Below are 18,256 nucleotides of genomic sequence, written 5' to 3' on the forward strand. Positions count from 1 at the left end.
TGACTGTTATCTAGCTGGACAGAGGGAAGAGACTATAGATGACTGTTATCTAGCTGGACAGAGTGAAGAGACTATAGATGACTGTTATCTAGCTGGACAGAGTGAAGAGACTATAGATGACTGTTATCTAGCTGGACAGAGGGAAGAGACTATAGATGACTGTTATCTAGCTGGACAGAGGGAAGAGACTATAGATGACTGTTATATAGCTGGACAGAGTGAAGAGACTATAGATGACTGTTATCTAGCTGGACAGAGTGAGGAGACTATAGATGACTGTTAGGAAGCTGGACAGAGTGAAGAGACTATAGATGACTGTTATCTAGCTGGACAGAGTGAAGAGACTATAGATGACTGTTATCTAGCTGGACAGAGGGAAGAGACTATAGATGACTGTTATCTAGCTGGACAGAGTGAAGAGACTATAGATGACTGTTAGGAAGCTGGACAGAGTGAAGAGACTATAGATGACTGTTATCTAGCTGGACAGAGTGAAGAGACTGTAGATGACTGTTATCTAGCTGGACAGAGAGAAGAGACTATAGATGACTGTTATCTAGCTGGACCGAGTGAGGAGACTATAGATGACTGTTATCTAGCTGGACAGAGTGAAGAGACTGTAGATGACTGTTATCTAGCTGGACAGAGAGAAGAGACTATAGATGACTGTTATCTAGCTGGACAGAGTGAAGAGACTATAGATGACTGTTAGGAAGCTGGACAGAGGGAAGAGACTATAGATGACTGTTATCTACCTGGATAGAGGGAAGAGACTATAGATGACTTTTATCTAGCTGGACAGAGTGAAGAGACTATAGATGACTGTTAGGAAGCTGGACAGAGTGAAGAGACTATAGATGACTGTTAGGAAGCTGGACAGAGGGAAGAGACTATAGATGACTGTTAGGAAGCTGGACAGAGTGAAGAGACTATAGATGACTGTTAGGAAGCTGGACAGAGTGAAGAGACTATAGATGACTGTTATCTAGCTGGACAGAGTGAAGAGACTATAGATGACTGTTATCGACCTGGACAGAGTGAAGAGACTATAGATGACTGTTATCTAGCTGGACAGAGGGAAGAGACTATAGATGACTGTTAGGAAGCTATAGAGAGTGAAGAGACTATAGATGACTGTTATCTAGCTGGACAGAGTGAAGAGACTATAGATGACTGTTATCTAGCTGGACAGAGTGAAGAGACTATAGATGACTGTTATCTAGCTGGACAGAGTGAAGAGACTATAGATGACTGTTATCTAGCTGGACAGAGGAAAGAGACTATAGATGACTGTTATCTAGCTGGACAGAGGAAAGAGACTATAGATGACTGTTATCTAGCTGGACAGAGTGAAGAGACTATAGATGACTGTTAGGAAGCTGGACAGAGTGAAGAGACTATAGATGACTGTTATCTAGCTGGACAGAGTGAAGAGACTATAGATGACTGTTATCTAGCTGGACAGAGGGAAGAGACTATAGATGACTGTTATCTAGCTGGACAGAGTGAAGAGACTATAGATGACTGTTATCTAGCTGGACAGAGTGAAGAGACTATAGATGACTGTTATCTAGCTGGACAGAGAGAAGAGACTATAGATGACTGTTATCTAGCTGGACAGAGTGAAGAGACTATAGATGACTGTTATCTAGCTGGACAGAGGGAAGAGACTATAGATGACTGTTATCTAGCTGGACAGAGGGAAGAGACTATAGATGACTGTTATCTAGCTGGACAGAGTGAAGAGACTATAGATGACTGTTAGGAAGCTGGACAGAGTGAAGAGACTATAGATGACTGTTAGGAAGCTGGACAGAGTGAAGAGACTATAGATGACTGTTATCTAGCTGGACAGAGTGAAGAGACTATAGATGACTGTTATCTAGCTGGACAGAGTGAAGAGACTATAGATGACTGTTATCTAGCTGGACAGAGTGAAGAGACTATAGATGACTGTTATCTAGCTGGACAGAGTGAAGAGACTATAGATGACTGTTATCTAGCTGGACAGAGGGAAGAGACTATAGATGACTGTTATCTAGCTGGACAGAGTGAAGAGACTATAGATGACTGTTAGGAAGCTGGACAGAGTGAAGAGACTATAGATGACTGTTATCTAGCTGGACAGAGTGAAGAGACTATAGATGACTGTTATCTAGCTGGACAGAGTGAAGAGACTATAGATGACTGTTATCTAGCTGGACAGAGTGAAGAGACTATAGATGACTGTTATCTAGCTGGACAGAGTGAAGAGACTATAGATGACTGTTATCTAGCTGGACAGAGGGAAGAGACTATAGATGACTGTTATCTAGCTGGACAGAGTGAAGAGACTATAGATGACTGTTATCTAGCTGGACAGAGGGAAGAGACTATAGATGACTGTTATCTAGCTGGACAGAGTGAAGAGACTATAGATGACTGTTAGGAAGCTGGACAGAGTGAAGAGACTATAGATGACTGTTATCTAGCTGGACAGAGTGAAGAGACTATAGATGACTGTTATCTAGCTGGACAGAGTGAAGAGACTATAGATGACTGTTATCTAGCTGGACAGAGTGAAGAGACTATAGATGACTGTTATCTAGCTGGACAGAGGGAAGAGACTATAGATGACTGTTATCTAGCTGGACAGAGTGAAGAGACTATAGATGACTGTTAGCAAGCTGGACAGAGGGAAGAGACTATAGATGACTGTTATCTAGCTGGACAGAGTGAAGAGACTATAGATGACTGTTAGGAAGCTGGACAGAGTGAAGAGACTATAGATGACTGTTATCTAGCTGGACAGAGTGAAGAGACTATAGATGACTGTTATCTAGCTGGACAGAGGGAAGAGACTATAGATGACTGTTATCTAGCTGGACAGAGTGAAGAGACTATAGATGACTGTTATCTAGCTGGACAGAGTGAAGAGACTATAGATGACTGTTATCTAGCTGGACAGAGTGAAGAGACTATAGATGACTGTTATCTAGCTGGACAGAGGGAAGAGACTATAGATGACTGTTATCTAGCTGGACAGAGTGAAGAGACTATAGATGACTGTTATCTAGCTGGACAGAGTGAAGAGACTATAGATGACTGTTATCTAGCTGGACAGAGTGAAGAGACTATAGATGACTGTTATCTAGCTGGACAGAGTGAAGAGACTATAGATGACTGTTATCTAGCTGGACAGAGTGAAGAGACTATAGATGACTGTTATCTAGCTGGACAGAGGGAAGAGACTATAGATGACTGTTATCTAGCTGGACAGAGGGAAGAGACTATAGATGACTGTTATCTAGCTGGACAGAGTGAAGAGACTATAGATGACTGTTATCTAGCTGGACAGAGGGAAGAGACTATAGATGACTGTTATCTAGCTGGACAGAGTGAAGAGACTATAGATGACTGTTATCTAGCTGGACAGAGTGAAGAGACTATAGATGACTGTTATCTAGCTGGACAGAGTGAAGAGACTATAGATGACTGTTATCTAGCTGGACAGAGGGAAGAGACTATAGATGACTGTTATCTAGCTGGACAGAGGGAAGAGACTATAGATGACTGTTATCTAGCTGGACAGAGGGAAGAGACTATAGATGACTGTTATCTAGCTGGACAGAGTGAGGAGACTATAGATGACTGTTAGGAAGCTGGACAGAGTGAAGAGACTATAGATGACTGTTAGGAAGCTATACAGAGTGAAGAGACTATAGATGACTGTTATCTAGCTGGACAGAGTGAAGAGACTATAGATGACTGTTATCTAGCTGGACAGAGGGAAGAGACTGTAGATGACTGTTATCTAGCTGGACAGAGTGAAGAGACTATAGATGACTGTTAGGAAGCTGGACAGAGTGAAGAGACTATAGATGACTGTTATCTAGCTGGACAGAGTGAAGAGACTATAGATGACTGTTATCTAGCTGGACAGAGGGAAGAGACTATAGATGACTGTTATCTAGCTGGACAGAGTGAGGAGACTATAGATGACTGTTAGGAAGCTGGACAGAGTGAAGAGACTATAGATGACTGTTAGGAAGCTATACAGAGTGAAGAGACTATAGATGACTGTTATCTAGCTGGACAGAGTGAAGAGACTATAGATGACTGTTATCTAGCTGGACAGAGGGAAGAGACTATAGATGACTGTTATCTAGCTGGACAGAGGGAAGAGACTATAGATGACTGTTATCTAGCTGGACAGAGGGAGGAGACTATAGATGACTGTTATCTAGCTGGACAGAGTGAAGAGACTATAGATGACTGTTATCTAGCTGGACAGAGTGAAGAGACTATAGATGACTGTTAGGAAGCTATACAGAGTGAAGAGACTATAGATGACTGTTATCTAGCTGGACAGAGTGAAGAGACTATAGATGACTGTTATCTAGCTGGACAGAGGGAAGAGACTATAGATGACTGTTATCTAGCTGGACAGAGTGAAGAGACTATAGATGACTGTTATCTAGCTGGACAGAGTGAAGAGACTATAGATGACTGTTATCTAGCTGGACAGAGTGAAGAGACTATAGATGACTGTTATCTAGCTGGACAGAGTGAAGAGACTATAGATGACTGTTATCTAGCTGGACAGAGGGAAGAGACTATAGATGACTGTTATCTAGCTGGACAGAGGGAAGAGACTATAGATGACTGTTATCTAGCTGGACAGAGTGAAGAGACTATAGATGACTGTTATCTAGCTGGACAGAGTGAAGAGACTATAGATGACTGTTAGGAAGCTATACAGAGTGAAGAGACTATAGATGACTGTTATCTAGCTGGACAGAGTGAAGAGACTATAGATGACTGTTATCTAGCTGGACAGAGGGAAGAGACTATAGATGACTGTTATCTAGCTGGACAGAGTGAAGAGACTATAGATGACTGTTAGGAAGCTGGACAGAGTGAAGAGACTATAGATGACTGTTATCTAGCTGGACAGAGTGAAGAGACTGTAGATGACTGTTATCTAGCTGGACAGAGAGAAGAGACTATAGATGACTGTTATCTAGCTGGACCGAGTGAGGAGACTATAGATGACTGTTATCTAGCTGGACAGAGTGAAGAGACTGTAGATGACTGTTATCTAGCTGGACAGAGAGAAGAGACTATAGATGACTGTTATCTAGCTGGACAGAGTGAAGAGACTATAGATGACTGTTAGGAAGCTGGACAGAGGGAAGAGACTATAGATGACTGTTATCTACCTGGATAGAGGGAAGAGACTATAGATGACTTTTATCTAGCTGGACAGAGTGAAGAGACTATAGATGACTGTTAGGAAGCTGGACAGAGTGAAGAGACTATAGATGACTGTTAGGAAGCTGGACAGAGTGAAGAGACTATAGATGACTGTTAGGAAGCTGGACAGAGTGAAGAGACTATAGATGACTGTTATCTAGCTGGACAGAGTGAAGAGACTATAGATGACTGTTATCTAGCTGGACAGAGGGAAGAGACTATAGATGACTGTTATCTAGCTGGACAGAGGGAAGAGACTATAGATGACTGTTATCTAGCTGGACAGAGTGAAGAGACTATAGATGACTGTTATCTAGCTGGACAGAGGGAAGAGACTATAGATGACTGTTATCTAGCTGGACAGAGTGAAGAGACTATAGATGACTGTTATCTAGCTGGACAGAGGGAAGAGACTATAGATGACTGTTATCTAGCTGGACAGAGTGAAGAGACTATAGATGACTGTTATCTAGCTGGACAGAGGGAAGAGACTATAGATGACTGTTATCTAGCTGGACAGAGTGAAGAGACTATAGATGACTGTTAGGAAGCTGGACAGAGGGAAGAGACTATAGATGACTGTTATCTAGCTGGACAGAGTGAAGAGACTATAGATGACTGTTATCTAGCTGGACAGAGTGAAGAGACTATAGATGACTGTTATCTAGCTGGACAGAGGGAAGAGACTATAGATGACTGTTATCTAGCTGGACAGAGGAAGAGACTATAGATGACTGTTATCTAGCTGGACAGAGGGAAGAGACTATAGATGACTGTTATCTAGCTGGACAGAGGGAAGAGACTATAGATGACTGTTATCTAGCTGGACAGAGTGAAGAGACTATAGATGACTGTTAGGAAGCTGGACAGAGTGAAGAGACTATAGATGACTGTTAGCAAGCTAGACAGAGTGAAGAGACTATAGATGACTGTTATCTAGCTGGACAGAGTGAAGAGACTATAGATGACTGTTATCTAGCTGGACAGAGGGAAGAGACTGTAGATGACTGTTATCTAGCTGGACAGAGTGAAGAGACTATAGATGACTGTTAGGAAGCTTGACAGAGTGAAGAGACTATAGATGACTGTTATCTAGCTGGACAGAGGGAAGAGACTATAGATGACTGTTATCTAGCTGGACAGAGTGAAGAGACTATAGATGACTGTTATCTAGCTGGACAGAGTGAAGAGACTATAGATGACTGTTATCTAGCTGGACAGAGGGAAGAGACTATAGATGACTGTTATCTAGCTGGACAGAGGGAAGAGACTATAGATGACTGTTATCTAGCTGGACAGAGTGAAGAGACTATAGATGACTGTTATCTAGCTGGACAGAGGGAAGAGACTATAGATGACTGTTATCTAGCTGGACAGAGTGAGGAGACTATAGATGACTGTTAGGAAGCTGGACAGAGTGAAGAGACTATAGATGACTGTTAGGAAGCTGGACAGAGTGAAGAGACTATAGATGACTGTTATCTAGCTGGACAGAGTGAAGAGACTATAGATGACTGTTATCTAGCTGGACAGAGGGAAGAGACTATAGATGACTGTTATCTAGCTGGACAGAGGGAAGAGACTATAGATGACTGTTATCTAGCTGGACAGAGGGAAGAGACTATAGATGACTGTTATCTAGCTGGACAGAGTGAAGAGACTATAGATGACTGTTATCTAGCTGGACAGAGTGAAGAGACTATAGATGACTGTTAGGAAGCTAGACAGAGTGAAGAGACTATAGATGACTGTTATCTAGCTGGACAGAGTGAAGAGACTATAGATGACTGTTATCTAGCTGGACAGAGGGAAGAGACTGTAGATGACTGTTATCTAGCTGGACAGAGTGAAGAGACTATAGATGACTGTTAGGAAGCTTGACAGAGTGAAGAGACTATAGATGACTGTTATCTAGCTGGACAGAGGGAAGAGACTATAGATGACTGTTATCTAGCTGGACAGAGTGAAGAGACTATAGATGACTGTTATCTAGCTGGACAGAGTGAAGAGACTATAGATGACTGTTATCTAGCTGGACAGAGGGAAGAGACTATAGATGACTGTTATCTAGCTGGACAGAGGGAAGAGACTATAGATGACTGTTATCTAGCTGGACAGAGGGAAGAGACTATAGATGACTGTTATCTAGCTGGACAGAGTGAAGAGACTATAGATGACTGTTATCTAGCTGGACAGAGTGAAGAGACTATAGATGACTGTTATCTAGCTGGACAGAGTGAAGAGACTATAGATGACTGTTATCTAGCTGGACAGAGGGAAGAGACTATAGATGACTGTTATCTAGCTGGACAGAGTGAAGAGACTATAGATGACTGTTAGCTAGCTGGACAGAGTGAAGAGACTATAGATGACTGTTATCTAGCTGGACAGAGTGAAGAGACTATAGATGACTGTTATCTAGCTGGACAGAGTGAAGAGACTATAGATGACTGTTATCTAGCTGGACAGAGTGAAGAGACTATAGATGACTGTTATCTAGCTGGACAGAGGGAAGAGACTATAGATGACTGTTATCTAGCTGGACAGAGTGAAGAGACTATAGATGACTGTTAGCAAGCTGGACAGAGTGAAGAGACTATAGATGACTGTTATCTAGCTGGACAGAGTGAAGAGACTATAGATGACTGTTATCTAGCTGGACAGAGGGAAGAGACTATAGATGACTGTTATCTAGCTGGACAGAGTGAAGAGACTATAGATGACTGTTATCTAGCTGGACAGAGTGAAGAGACTATAGATGACTGTTATCAAGCTGGACAGAGTGAAGAGACTATAGATGACTGTTATCTAGCTGGACAGAGGGAAGAGACTATAGATGACTGTTATCTAGCTGGACAGAGTGAAGAGACTATAGATGACTGTTATCTAGCTGGACAGAGTGAAGAGACTATAGATGACTGTTATCTAGCTGGACAGAGTGAAGAGACTATAGATGACTGTTATCTAGCTGGACAGAGGGAAGAGACTATAGATGACTGTTATCTAGCTGGACAGAGTGAAGAGACTATAGATGACTGTTAGCAAGCTGGACAGAGTGAAGAGACTATAGATGACTGTTATCTAGCTGGACAGAGGGAAGAGACTATAGATGACTGTTATCTAGCTGGACAGAGTGAAGAGACTATAGATGACTGTTATCTAGCTGGACAGAGTGAAGAGACTATAGATGACTGTTATCTAGCTGGACAGAGTGAAGAGACTATAGATGACTGTTATCTAGCTGGACAGAGTGAAGAGACTATAGATGACTGTTATCTAGCTGGACAGAGGGAAGAGACTATAGATGACTGTTATCTAGCTGGACAGAGTGAAGAGACTATAGATGACTGTTAGGAAGCTGGACAGAGTGAAGAGACTATAGATGACTGTTATCTAGCTGGACAGAGTGAAGAGACTATAGATGACTGTTATCTAGCTGGACAGAGGGAAGAGACTATAGATGACTGTTATCTAGCTGGACAGAGTGAAGAGACTATAGATGACTGTTATCTAGCTGGACAGAGGGAAGAGACTGTAGATGACTGTTATCTAGCTGGACAGAGTGAAGAGACTATAGATGACTGTTATCTAGCTGGACAGAGTGAAGAGACTATAGATGACTGTTATCTAGCTGGACAGAGGGAAGAGACTATAGATGACTGTTATCTAGCTGGACAGAGGGAAGAGACTATAGATGACTGTTATCTAGCTGGACAGAGTGAAGAGACTATAGATGACTGTTAGGAAGCTGGACAGAGGGAAGAGACTATAGATGACTGTTATCTAGCTGGACAGAGTGAAGAGACTATAGATGACTGTTATCTAGCTGGACAGAGGGAAGAGACTATAGATGACTGTTATCTAGCTGGACAGAGTGAAGAGACTATAGATGACTGTTATCTAGCTGGACAGAGGGAAGAGACTATAGATGACTGTTATCTAGCTGGACAGAGTGAAGAGACTATAGATGACTGTTAGGAAGCTGGACAGAGGGAAGAGACTATAGATGACTGTTATCTAGCTGGACAGAGTGAAGAGACTATAGATGACTGTTAGGAAGCTGGACAGAGGGAAGAGACTATAGATGACTGTTATCTAGCTGGACAGAGTGAAGAGACTATAGATGACTGTTATCTAGCTGGACAGAGGGAAGAGACTATAGATGACTGTTATCTAGCTGGACAGAGTGAAGAGACTATAGATGACTGTTATCTAGCTGGACAGAGTGAAGAGACTATAGATGACTGTTATCTAGCTGGACAGAGGGAAGAGACTATAGATGACTGTTATCTAGCTGGACAGAGGGAAGAGACTATAGATGACTGTTATCTAGCTGGACAGAGTGAAGAGACTATAGATGACTGTTAGGAAGCTTGACAGAGGGAAGAGACTATAGATGACTGTTATCTAGCTGGACAGAGTGAAGAGACTATAGATGACTGTTATCTAGCTGGACAGAGTGAAGAGACTATAGATGACTGTTATCTAGCTGGACAGAGTGAAGAGACTATAGATGACTGTTATCTAGCTGGACAGAGGAAAGAGACTATAGATGACTGTTATCTAGCTGGACAGAGTGAAGAGACTATAGATGACTGTTAGGAAGCTGGACAGAGTGAAGAGACTATAGATGACTGTTATCTAGCTGGACAGAGTGAAGAGACTATAGATGACTGTTATCTAGCTGGACAGAGGGAAGAGACTATAGATGACTGTTATCTAGCAGGACAGAGTGAAGAGACTATAGATGACTGTTATCTAGCTGGACAGAGGGAAGAGACTATAGATGACTGTTACCAAGCTGGACAGAGTGAAGAGACTATAGATGACTGTTATCTAGCTGGACAGAGGGAAGAGACTATAGATGACTGTTATCTAGCTGGACAGAGTGAAGAGACTATAGATGACTGTTATCTAGCTGGACAGAGTGAAGAGACTATAGATGACTGTTATCTAGCTGGACAGAGTGAAGAGACTATAGATGACTGTTATCTAGCTGGACAGAGTGAAGAGACTATAGATGACTGTTATCTAGCTGGACAGAGGGAAGAGACTATAGATGACTGTTACCAAGCTGGACAGAGTGAAGAGACTATAGATGACTGTTATCTAGCTGGACAGAGGGAAGAGACTATAGATGACTGTTATCTAGCTGGACAGAGTGAAGAGACTATAGATGACTGTTATCTAGCTGGACAGAGTGAAGAGACTATAGATGACTGTTATCTAGCTGGACAGAGGGAAGAGACTATAGATGACTGTTATCTAGCTGGACAGAGTGAAGAGACTATAGATGACTGTTATCTAGCTCGACAGAGGGAAGAGACTATAGATGACTGTTATCTAGCTGGACAGAGTGAAGAGACTATAGATGACTGTTAGGAAGCTGGACAGAGGGAAGAGACTATAGATGACTGTTATCTAGCTGGACAGAGTGAAGAGACTATAGATGACTGTTAGGAAGCTTGACAGAGGGAAGAGACTATAGATGACTGTTATCTAGCTGGACAGAGGGAAGAGACTATAGATGACTGTTATCTAGCTGGACAGAGGGAAGAGACTATAGATGACTGTTATCTAGCTGGACAGAGTGAAGAGACTATAGATGACTGTTATCTAGCTGGACAGAGTGAAGAGACTATAGATGACTGTTATCTAGCTGGACAGAGGGAAGAGACTATAGATGACTGTTATCTAGCTGGACAGAGGGAAGAGACTATAGATGACTGTTATCTAGCTGGACAGAGTGAAGAGACTATAGATGACTGTTAGGAAGCTGGACAGAGGGAAGAGACTATAGATGACTGTTATCTAGCTGGACAGAGTGAAGAGACTATAGATGACTGTTATCTAGCTGGACAGAGTGAAGAGACTATAGATGACTGTTATCTAGCTGGACAGAGTGAAGAGACTATAGATGACTGTTATCTAGCTGGACAGAGGGAAGAGACTATAGATGACTGTTATCTAGCTGGACAGAGTGAAGAGACTATAGATGACTGTTATCTAGCTGGACAGAGGGAAGAGACTATAGATGACTGTTACCAAGCTGGACAGAGTGAAGAGACTATAGATGACTGTTATCTAGCTGGACAGAGGGAAGAGACTATAGATGACTGTTATCTAGCTGGACAGAGTGAAGAGACTATAGATGACTGTTATCTAGCTGGACAGAGTGAAGAGACTATAGATGACTGTTATCTAGCTGGACAGAGTGAAGAGACTATAGATGACTGTTATCTAGCTGGACAGAGTGAAGAGACTATAGATGACTGTTATCTAGCTGGACAGAGGGAAGAGACTATAGATGACTGTTACCAAGCTGGACAGAGTGAAGAGACTATAGATGACTGTTATCTAGCTGGACAGAGGGAAGAGACTATAGATGACTGTTATCTAGCTGGACAGAGTGAAGAGACTATAGATGACTGTTATCTAGCTGGACAGAGTGAAGAGACTATAGATGACTGTTATCTAGCTGGACAGAGGGAAGAGACTATAGATGACTGTTATCTAGCTGGACAGAGTGAAGAGACTATAGATGACTGTTATCTAGCTCGACAGAGGGAAGAGACTATAGATGACTGTTATCTAGCTGGACAGAGTGAAGAGACTATAGATGACTGTTAGGAAGCTGGACAGAGGGAAGAGACTATAGATGACTGTTATCTAGCTGGACAGAGTGAAGAGACTATAGATGACTGTTAGGAAGCTTGACAGAGGGAAGAGACTATAGATGACTGTTATCTAGCTGGACAGAGGGAAGAGACTATAGATGACTGTTATCTAGCTGGACAGAGGGAAGAGACTATAGATGACTGTTATCTAGCTGGACAGAGTGAAGAGACTATAGATGACTGTTATCTAGCTGGACAGAGTGAAGAGACTATAGATGACTGTTATCTAGCTGGACAGAGGGAAGAGACTATAGATGACTGTTATCTAGCTGGACAGAGGGAAGAGACTATAGATGACTGTTATCTAGCTGGACAGAGTGAAGAGACTATAGATGACTGTTAGGAAGCTTGACAGAGGGAAGAGACTATAGATGACTGTTATCTAGCTGGACAGAGTGAAGAGACTATAGATGACTGTTATCTAGCTGGACAGAGTGAAGAGACTATAGATGACTGTTATCTAGCTGGACAGAGTGAAGAGACTATAGATGACTGTTATCTAGCTGGACAGAGGAAAGAGACTATAGATGACTGTTATCTAGCTGGACAGAGTGAAGAGACTATAGATGACTGTTAGGAAGCTGGACAGAGTGAAGAGACTATAGATGACTGTTATCTAGCTGGACAGAGTGAAGAGACTATAGATGACTGTTATCTAGCTGGACAGAGGGAAGAGACTATAGATGACTGTTATCTAGCTGGACAGAGTGAAGAGACTATAGATGACTGTTATCTAGCTGGACAGAGGGAAGAGACTATAGATGACTGTTACCAAGCTGGACAGAGTGAAGAGACTATAGATGACTGTTATCTAGCTGGACAGAGGGAAGAGACTATAGATGACTGTTATCTAGCTGGACAGAGTGAAGAGACTATAGATGACTGTTATCTAGCTGGACAGAGTGAAGAGACTATAGATGACTGTTATCTAGCTGGACAGAGTGAAGAGACTATAGATGACTGTTATCTAGCTGGACAGAGTGAAGAGACTATAGATGACTGTTATCTAGCTGGACAGAGGGAAGAGACTATAGATGACTGTTACCAAGCTGGACAGAGTGAAGAGACTATAGATGACTGTTATCTAGCTGGACAGAGGGAAGAGACTATAGATGACTGTTATCTAGCTGGACAGAGTGAAGAGACTATAGATGACTGTTATCTAGCTGGACAGAGTGAAGAGACTATAGATGACTGTTATCTAGCTGGACAGAGGGAAGAGACTATAGATGACTGTTATCTAGCTGGACAGAGTGAAGAGACTATAGATGACTGTTATCTAGCTCGACAGAGGGAAGAGACTATAGATGACTGTTATCTAGCTGGACAGAGTGAAGAGACTATAGATGACTGTTAGGAAGCTGGACAGAGGGAAGAGACTATAGATGACTGTTATCTAGCTGGACAGAGTGAAGAGATTATAGATGACTGTTAGGAAGCTTGACAGAGGGAAGAGACTATAGATGACTGTTATCTAGCTGGACAGAGGGAAGAGACTATAGATGACTGTTATCTAGCTGGACAGAGGGAAGAGACTATAGATGACTGTTATCTAGCTGGACAGAGTGAAGAGACTATAGATGACTGTTAGGAAGCTGGACAGAGTGAAGAGACTATAGATGACTGTTATCTAGCTGGACAGAGGGAAGAGACTATAGATGACTGTTATCTAGCTGGACAGAGGGAAGAGACTATAGATGACTGTTAGGAAGCTGGACAGAGGGAAGAGACTATAGATGACTGTTATCTAGCTGGACAGAGTGAAGAGACTATAGATGACTGTTAGGAAGCTGGACAGAGTGAAGAGACTATAGATGACTGTTATCTAGCTGGACAGAGTGAAGAGACTATAGATGACTGTTATCTAGCTGGACAGAGGGAAGAGACTATAGATGACTGTTATCTAGCTGGACAGAGGGAAGAGACTATAGATGACTGTTATCTAGCTGGACAGAGTGAAGAGACTATAGATGACTGTTAGGAAGCTGGACAGAGTGAAGAGACTATAGTTGACTGTTATCTAGCTGGACAGAGGGAAGAGACTATAGATGACTGTTATCTAGCTGGACAGAGTGAAGAGACTGTAGATGACTGTTATCTAGCTGGACAGAGTGAAGAGACTATAGATGACTGTTATCTAGCTGGACAGAGGGAAGAGACTATAGATGACTGTTATCTAGCTGGACAGAGTGAAGAGACTATAGATGACTGTTATCTAGCTGGACAGAGGGAAGAGACTATAGATGACTGTTACCAAGCTGGACAGAGTGAAGAGACTATAGATGACTGTTATCTAGCTGGACAGAGGGAAGAGACTATAGATGACTGTTATCTAGCTGGACAGAGTGAAGAGACTATAGATGACTGTTATCTAGCTGGACAGAGTGAAGAGACTATAGATGACTGTTATCTAGCTGGACAGAGTGAAGAGACTATAGATGACTGTTATCTAGCTGGACAGAGTGAAGAGACTATAGATGACTGTTATCTAGCTGGACAGAGGGAAGAGACTATAGATGACTGTTACCAAGCTGGACAGAGTGAAGAGACTATAGATGACTGTTATCTAGCTGGACAGAGGGAAGAGACTATAGATGACTGTTATCTAGCTGGACAGAGTGAAGAGACTATAGATGACTGTTATCTAGCTCGACAGAGGGAAGAGACTATAGATGACTGTTATCTAGCTGGACAGAGTGAAGAGACTATAGATGACTGTTAGGAAGCTGGACAGAGGGAAGAGACTATAGATGACTGTTATCTAGCTGGACAGAGTGAAGAGACTATAGATGACTGTTAGGAAGCTTGACAGAGGGAAGAGACTATAGATGACTGTTATCTAGCTGGACAGAGGGAAGAGACTATAGATGACTGTTATCTAGCTGGACAGAGGGAAGAGACTATAGATGACTGTTATCTAGCTGGACAGAGTGAAGAGACTATAGATGACTGTTAGGAAGCTGGACAGAGTGAAGAGACTATAGATGACTGTTATCTAGCTGGACAGAGGGAAGAGACTATAGATGACTGTTATCTAGCTGGACAGAGGGAAGAGACTATAGATGACTGTTATCTAGCTGGACAGAGGGAAGAGACTATAGATGACTGTTATCTAGCTGGACAGAGAGAAGAGACAGTAGATGACTGTTATCTAGCTGGACAGAGTGAAGAGACTATAGATGACTGTTAGGAAGCTGGACAGAGTGAGGAGACTATAGATGACTGTTATCTAGCTGGACAGAGTGAAGAGACTATAGATGACTGTTATCTAGCTGGACAGAGTGAAGAGACTATAGATGACTGTTATCTAGCTGGACAGAGTGAAGAGACTATAGATGACTGTTATCTAGTTGGACAGAGTGAAGAGACTATAGATGACTGTTATCTAGCTGGACAGAGAGAAGAGACAGTAGATGACTGTTATCTAGCTGGACAGAGTGAAGAGACTATAGATGACTGTTATCTAGCTGGACAGAGGGAAGAGACTATAGTTGACTGTTATCTAGCTGGACAGAGGGAAGAGACTATAGATGACTGTTATCTAGCTGGACAGAGGGAAGAGATTATAGATGACTGTTATCTAGCTGGACAGAGTGAAGAGACTGTAAATGTAGCTCCATTATCAGTACTACAGTTCCCATTTGGCTTTAGTCATTTCAATGTCGATTGAGATCGTTTTCCCGGGAGGGATACAAAAGAAAGTACTACTCAAACCCAATTAAATTCGCCCCATGGGTGGTTTGATAAGAAAATTGATATATTTGAGTTTGACATGTGCACTAAGGGAAGCAGACTGGTTTGTAATGCTGACAAATAACCAGACAGGAAAAATGTATGCATTAATCCTTCCGTATGTAATATAAGACAAGATTATTGGACACCCTGTATGAGGATTCAGAGGCCATTTTCCTTTCATATGGACAAGCCTCATCTGGTTGGACAGAAATCTATGACACACACCAGAGGAGGCTGTTGGGAGTAGCTCTAGGAGGACATGCTCATTGTAAAGGCTGGAATGGAATTAATGACACCGAGTCAAACATATGGTTTCTATAGATTTGATGTGTTTGATACCATTCCATTTATTCCATTCCAGCCATTATACTGAGCCCATCCTCCTCTACAGGTATAGCATATTAATTTGATCGCTTTTGTTGCTGAGAATTGTTTACTGCACAGGAGGAAATGCAAACTTGTAGTGTATTTATTTGTGGTTTAAAATGACTTCTAAAGTTTGTAATTTCCACTTTAAAATGTCAGACTTGATTTGCCCTAACAAAAAAATGTATCAAACCCTACAAAAAAAATGTCCATTAATTATAATCCACATGTCCTGTTGCTGCAGGATTATTTTCCTGCTGTAGTAAACTGGTTCAAATTATTATCCTACATCTGTAGCCCCTCCCAGCCTCCTCTGACACACACACACATTATCCTCCAGCCGACCTACCAACAAATTCGGAGAGGAAGACTACAAAGAATGGAGTGACCAAGTCGTTGATTCCCTGGACGTAGCCGCTGGCTGGATGGCGGATAGCCCAGATGAAGAGGATCCTCTCAAACACCTGATTGAACACATGAAGGCACAGACAGGACAGGATTCAATCCAAAGTGATATGCCATGTCTATTACGCGTTAACAAAACCTTTCTCCAGAATATCAAAAAGTGGAATTGGTCCATCCAAGCCAGGCAACTAGTATGAAGAGCTGAGAGAGAGAAGCTCACCTCTTGCACAGCGGGCTGCTGGAAAAGTGGAATTAGCGGGTTTGTCCTCGGAATGTCGATGTGGATCTGTGAAAACAAAGCATGGGCTACTTAAAAACTGATTCGCTACAGAAGGCAGGGCTACTTAAACACTGACTCACTACAGTAGGCAGGGCTACTTCAACACTGACTCACTACAGTTGGCAGGGCTACTTAAACAATGACTCACTACAGAAGGCAGGGCTACTTAAACACTGACTCACTACAGTAGGCAGGGCTACTTCAACACTGACTCACTACAGAAGGCATATCCTACTTAAACACTGACTCACTACAGTAGGCAGGGCTACTTAAACACTGACTCACTACAGTAGGCAGGGCTACTTAAACACTGACTCACTACAGAAGGCAGGGCTACTTAAACACTGACTCACTACAGTAGGCAGGGCTACTTAAACACTGACTCACTACAGTAGGCAGGGCTACTTAAACACTGACTCACTACAGAAGGCAGGGCTACTTAAACACTGACTCACTACAGAAGGCAGGGCTACTTAAACACTGACTCACTACAGAAGGCAGGGCTACTTAAACACTGACGACTCACTACAGAAGGCAGGGCTACTTCAACACTGACTCACTACAGTAGGCAGGGCTACTTCAACACTGACTCACTACAGAAGGCAGGGCTACTTAAACACTGACTCACTACAGAAGGCATATCCTACTTAAACACTGACTCACTACAGTAGGCAGGGCTACTTAAACACTGACTCACTACAGTAGGCAGGGCTACTTCAACACTGACTCACCACAGTAGACAGGGCTACTTAAACTCTGACTCACTACAGAAGGCAGGGCTACTTCAACACTGACTCACCACAGTAGGCAGGGCTACTTAAACACTGACTCACTACAGAAGGCAGGGCTACTTAAACACTGACTCACTACAGAAGGCAGGGCTACTTAAACACTGACTCACTACAGTAGGCAGGGCTACTTAAACACTGACTCACTACAGAAGGCAGGGCTACTTAAACACTGACTCACCACAGTAGGCAGGGCTACTTAAACTCTGACTCACCAGAGTGGGTAACATTGGTTGTTAGGATTTAGTACTTTGGTGACTCATGTATTACCTGTCTATATGTGTCTTTGTAAGTCTCGTCTGTCCTGGAGTGGTAATACTGTTCAATGAAGCCAAAGTACTCATCTCTCTTCCTCTTCAGCACCAGGTCTCTGCGCTCCATGTTGGCTGGGAGGTAACCCTACCATGACAAAGAGGACGACAATGAAAGAAAAGAGGATATTCTCTTGAAGATGTGAACAGTACCGGAACAGGGTAGAAGAGTGATACGAGTCAAGGGTCAATCCTACAGTCAAGATTATGTAGATCATATCACAACAAATACCAATGTGTGTGCAGTTCTCATATATAATACACTGAGTGTACAAAACATTAAGAAAACTGCTCTTTCCATGACATAGATTGAACAGGTGAAAGCTATGATTCCTTATTAATGTCTCTTGTTAAATCCACTTTAATCAGTGTAGACGAAAGGGAGGAGACAGGTTAAAGAATGATTTTTAAGTCTTGAGATAATTGAGACATGGATTGTGTATGTGTGCCATTCGGAGG

At 42.4% G+C, this 18,256-nt stretch overlaps 1 protein-coding gene across 2 annotated transcripts in view; it reads right to left on the reverse strand.

Moving 5' to 3' along the window:
• Positions 1-18,256, reverse strand: part of LOC106566410 (TBC1 domain family member 22B) — a 31,072-nt gene that overhangs the window by 8,163 nt on the left and 4,653 nt on the right. For both annotated transcript variants that reach the window (XM_014134414.3, XM_014134413.3), the window contains 3 exons: positions 17,757-17,885; positions 16,639-16,704; positions 16,363-16,477 (listed from right to left, as the gene is read on the reverse strand). In XM_014134414.3, the coding sequence (XP_013989889.1) occupies positions 16,363-16,477; positions 16,639-16,704; positions 17,757-17,885 (310 nt within the window). The remainder of the gene's footprint in view (positions 1-16,362; positions 16,478-16,638; positions 16,705-17,756; positions 17,886-18,256) is intronic.

This window comes from Salmo salar, chromosome 13 (assembly GCF_965601325.2).
Source record: "Salmo salar chromosome 13, fSalSal1, whole genome shotgun sequence".
NCBI lineage: Eukaryota > Metazoa > Chordata > Actinopteri > Salmoniformes > Salmonidae > Salmo > Salmo salar.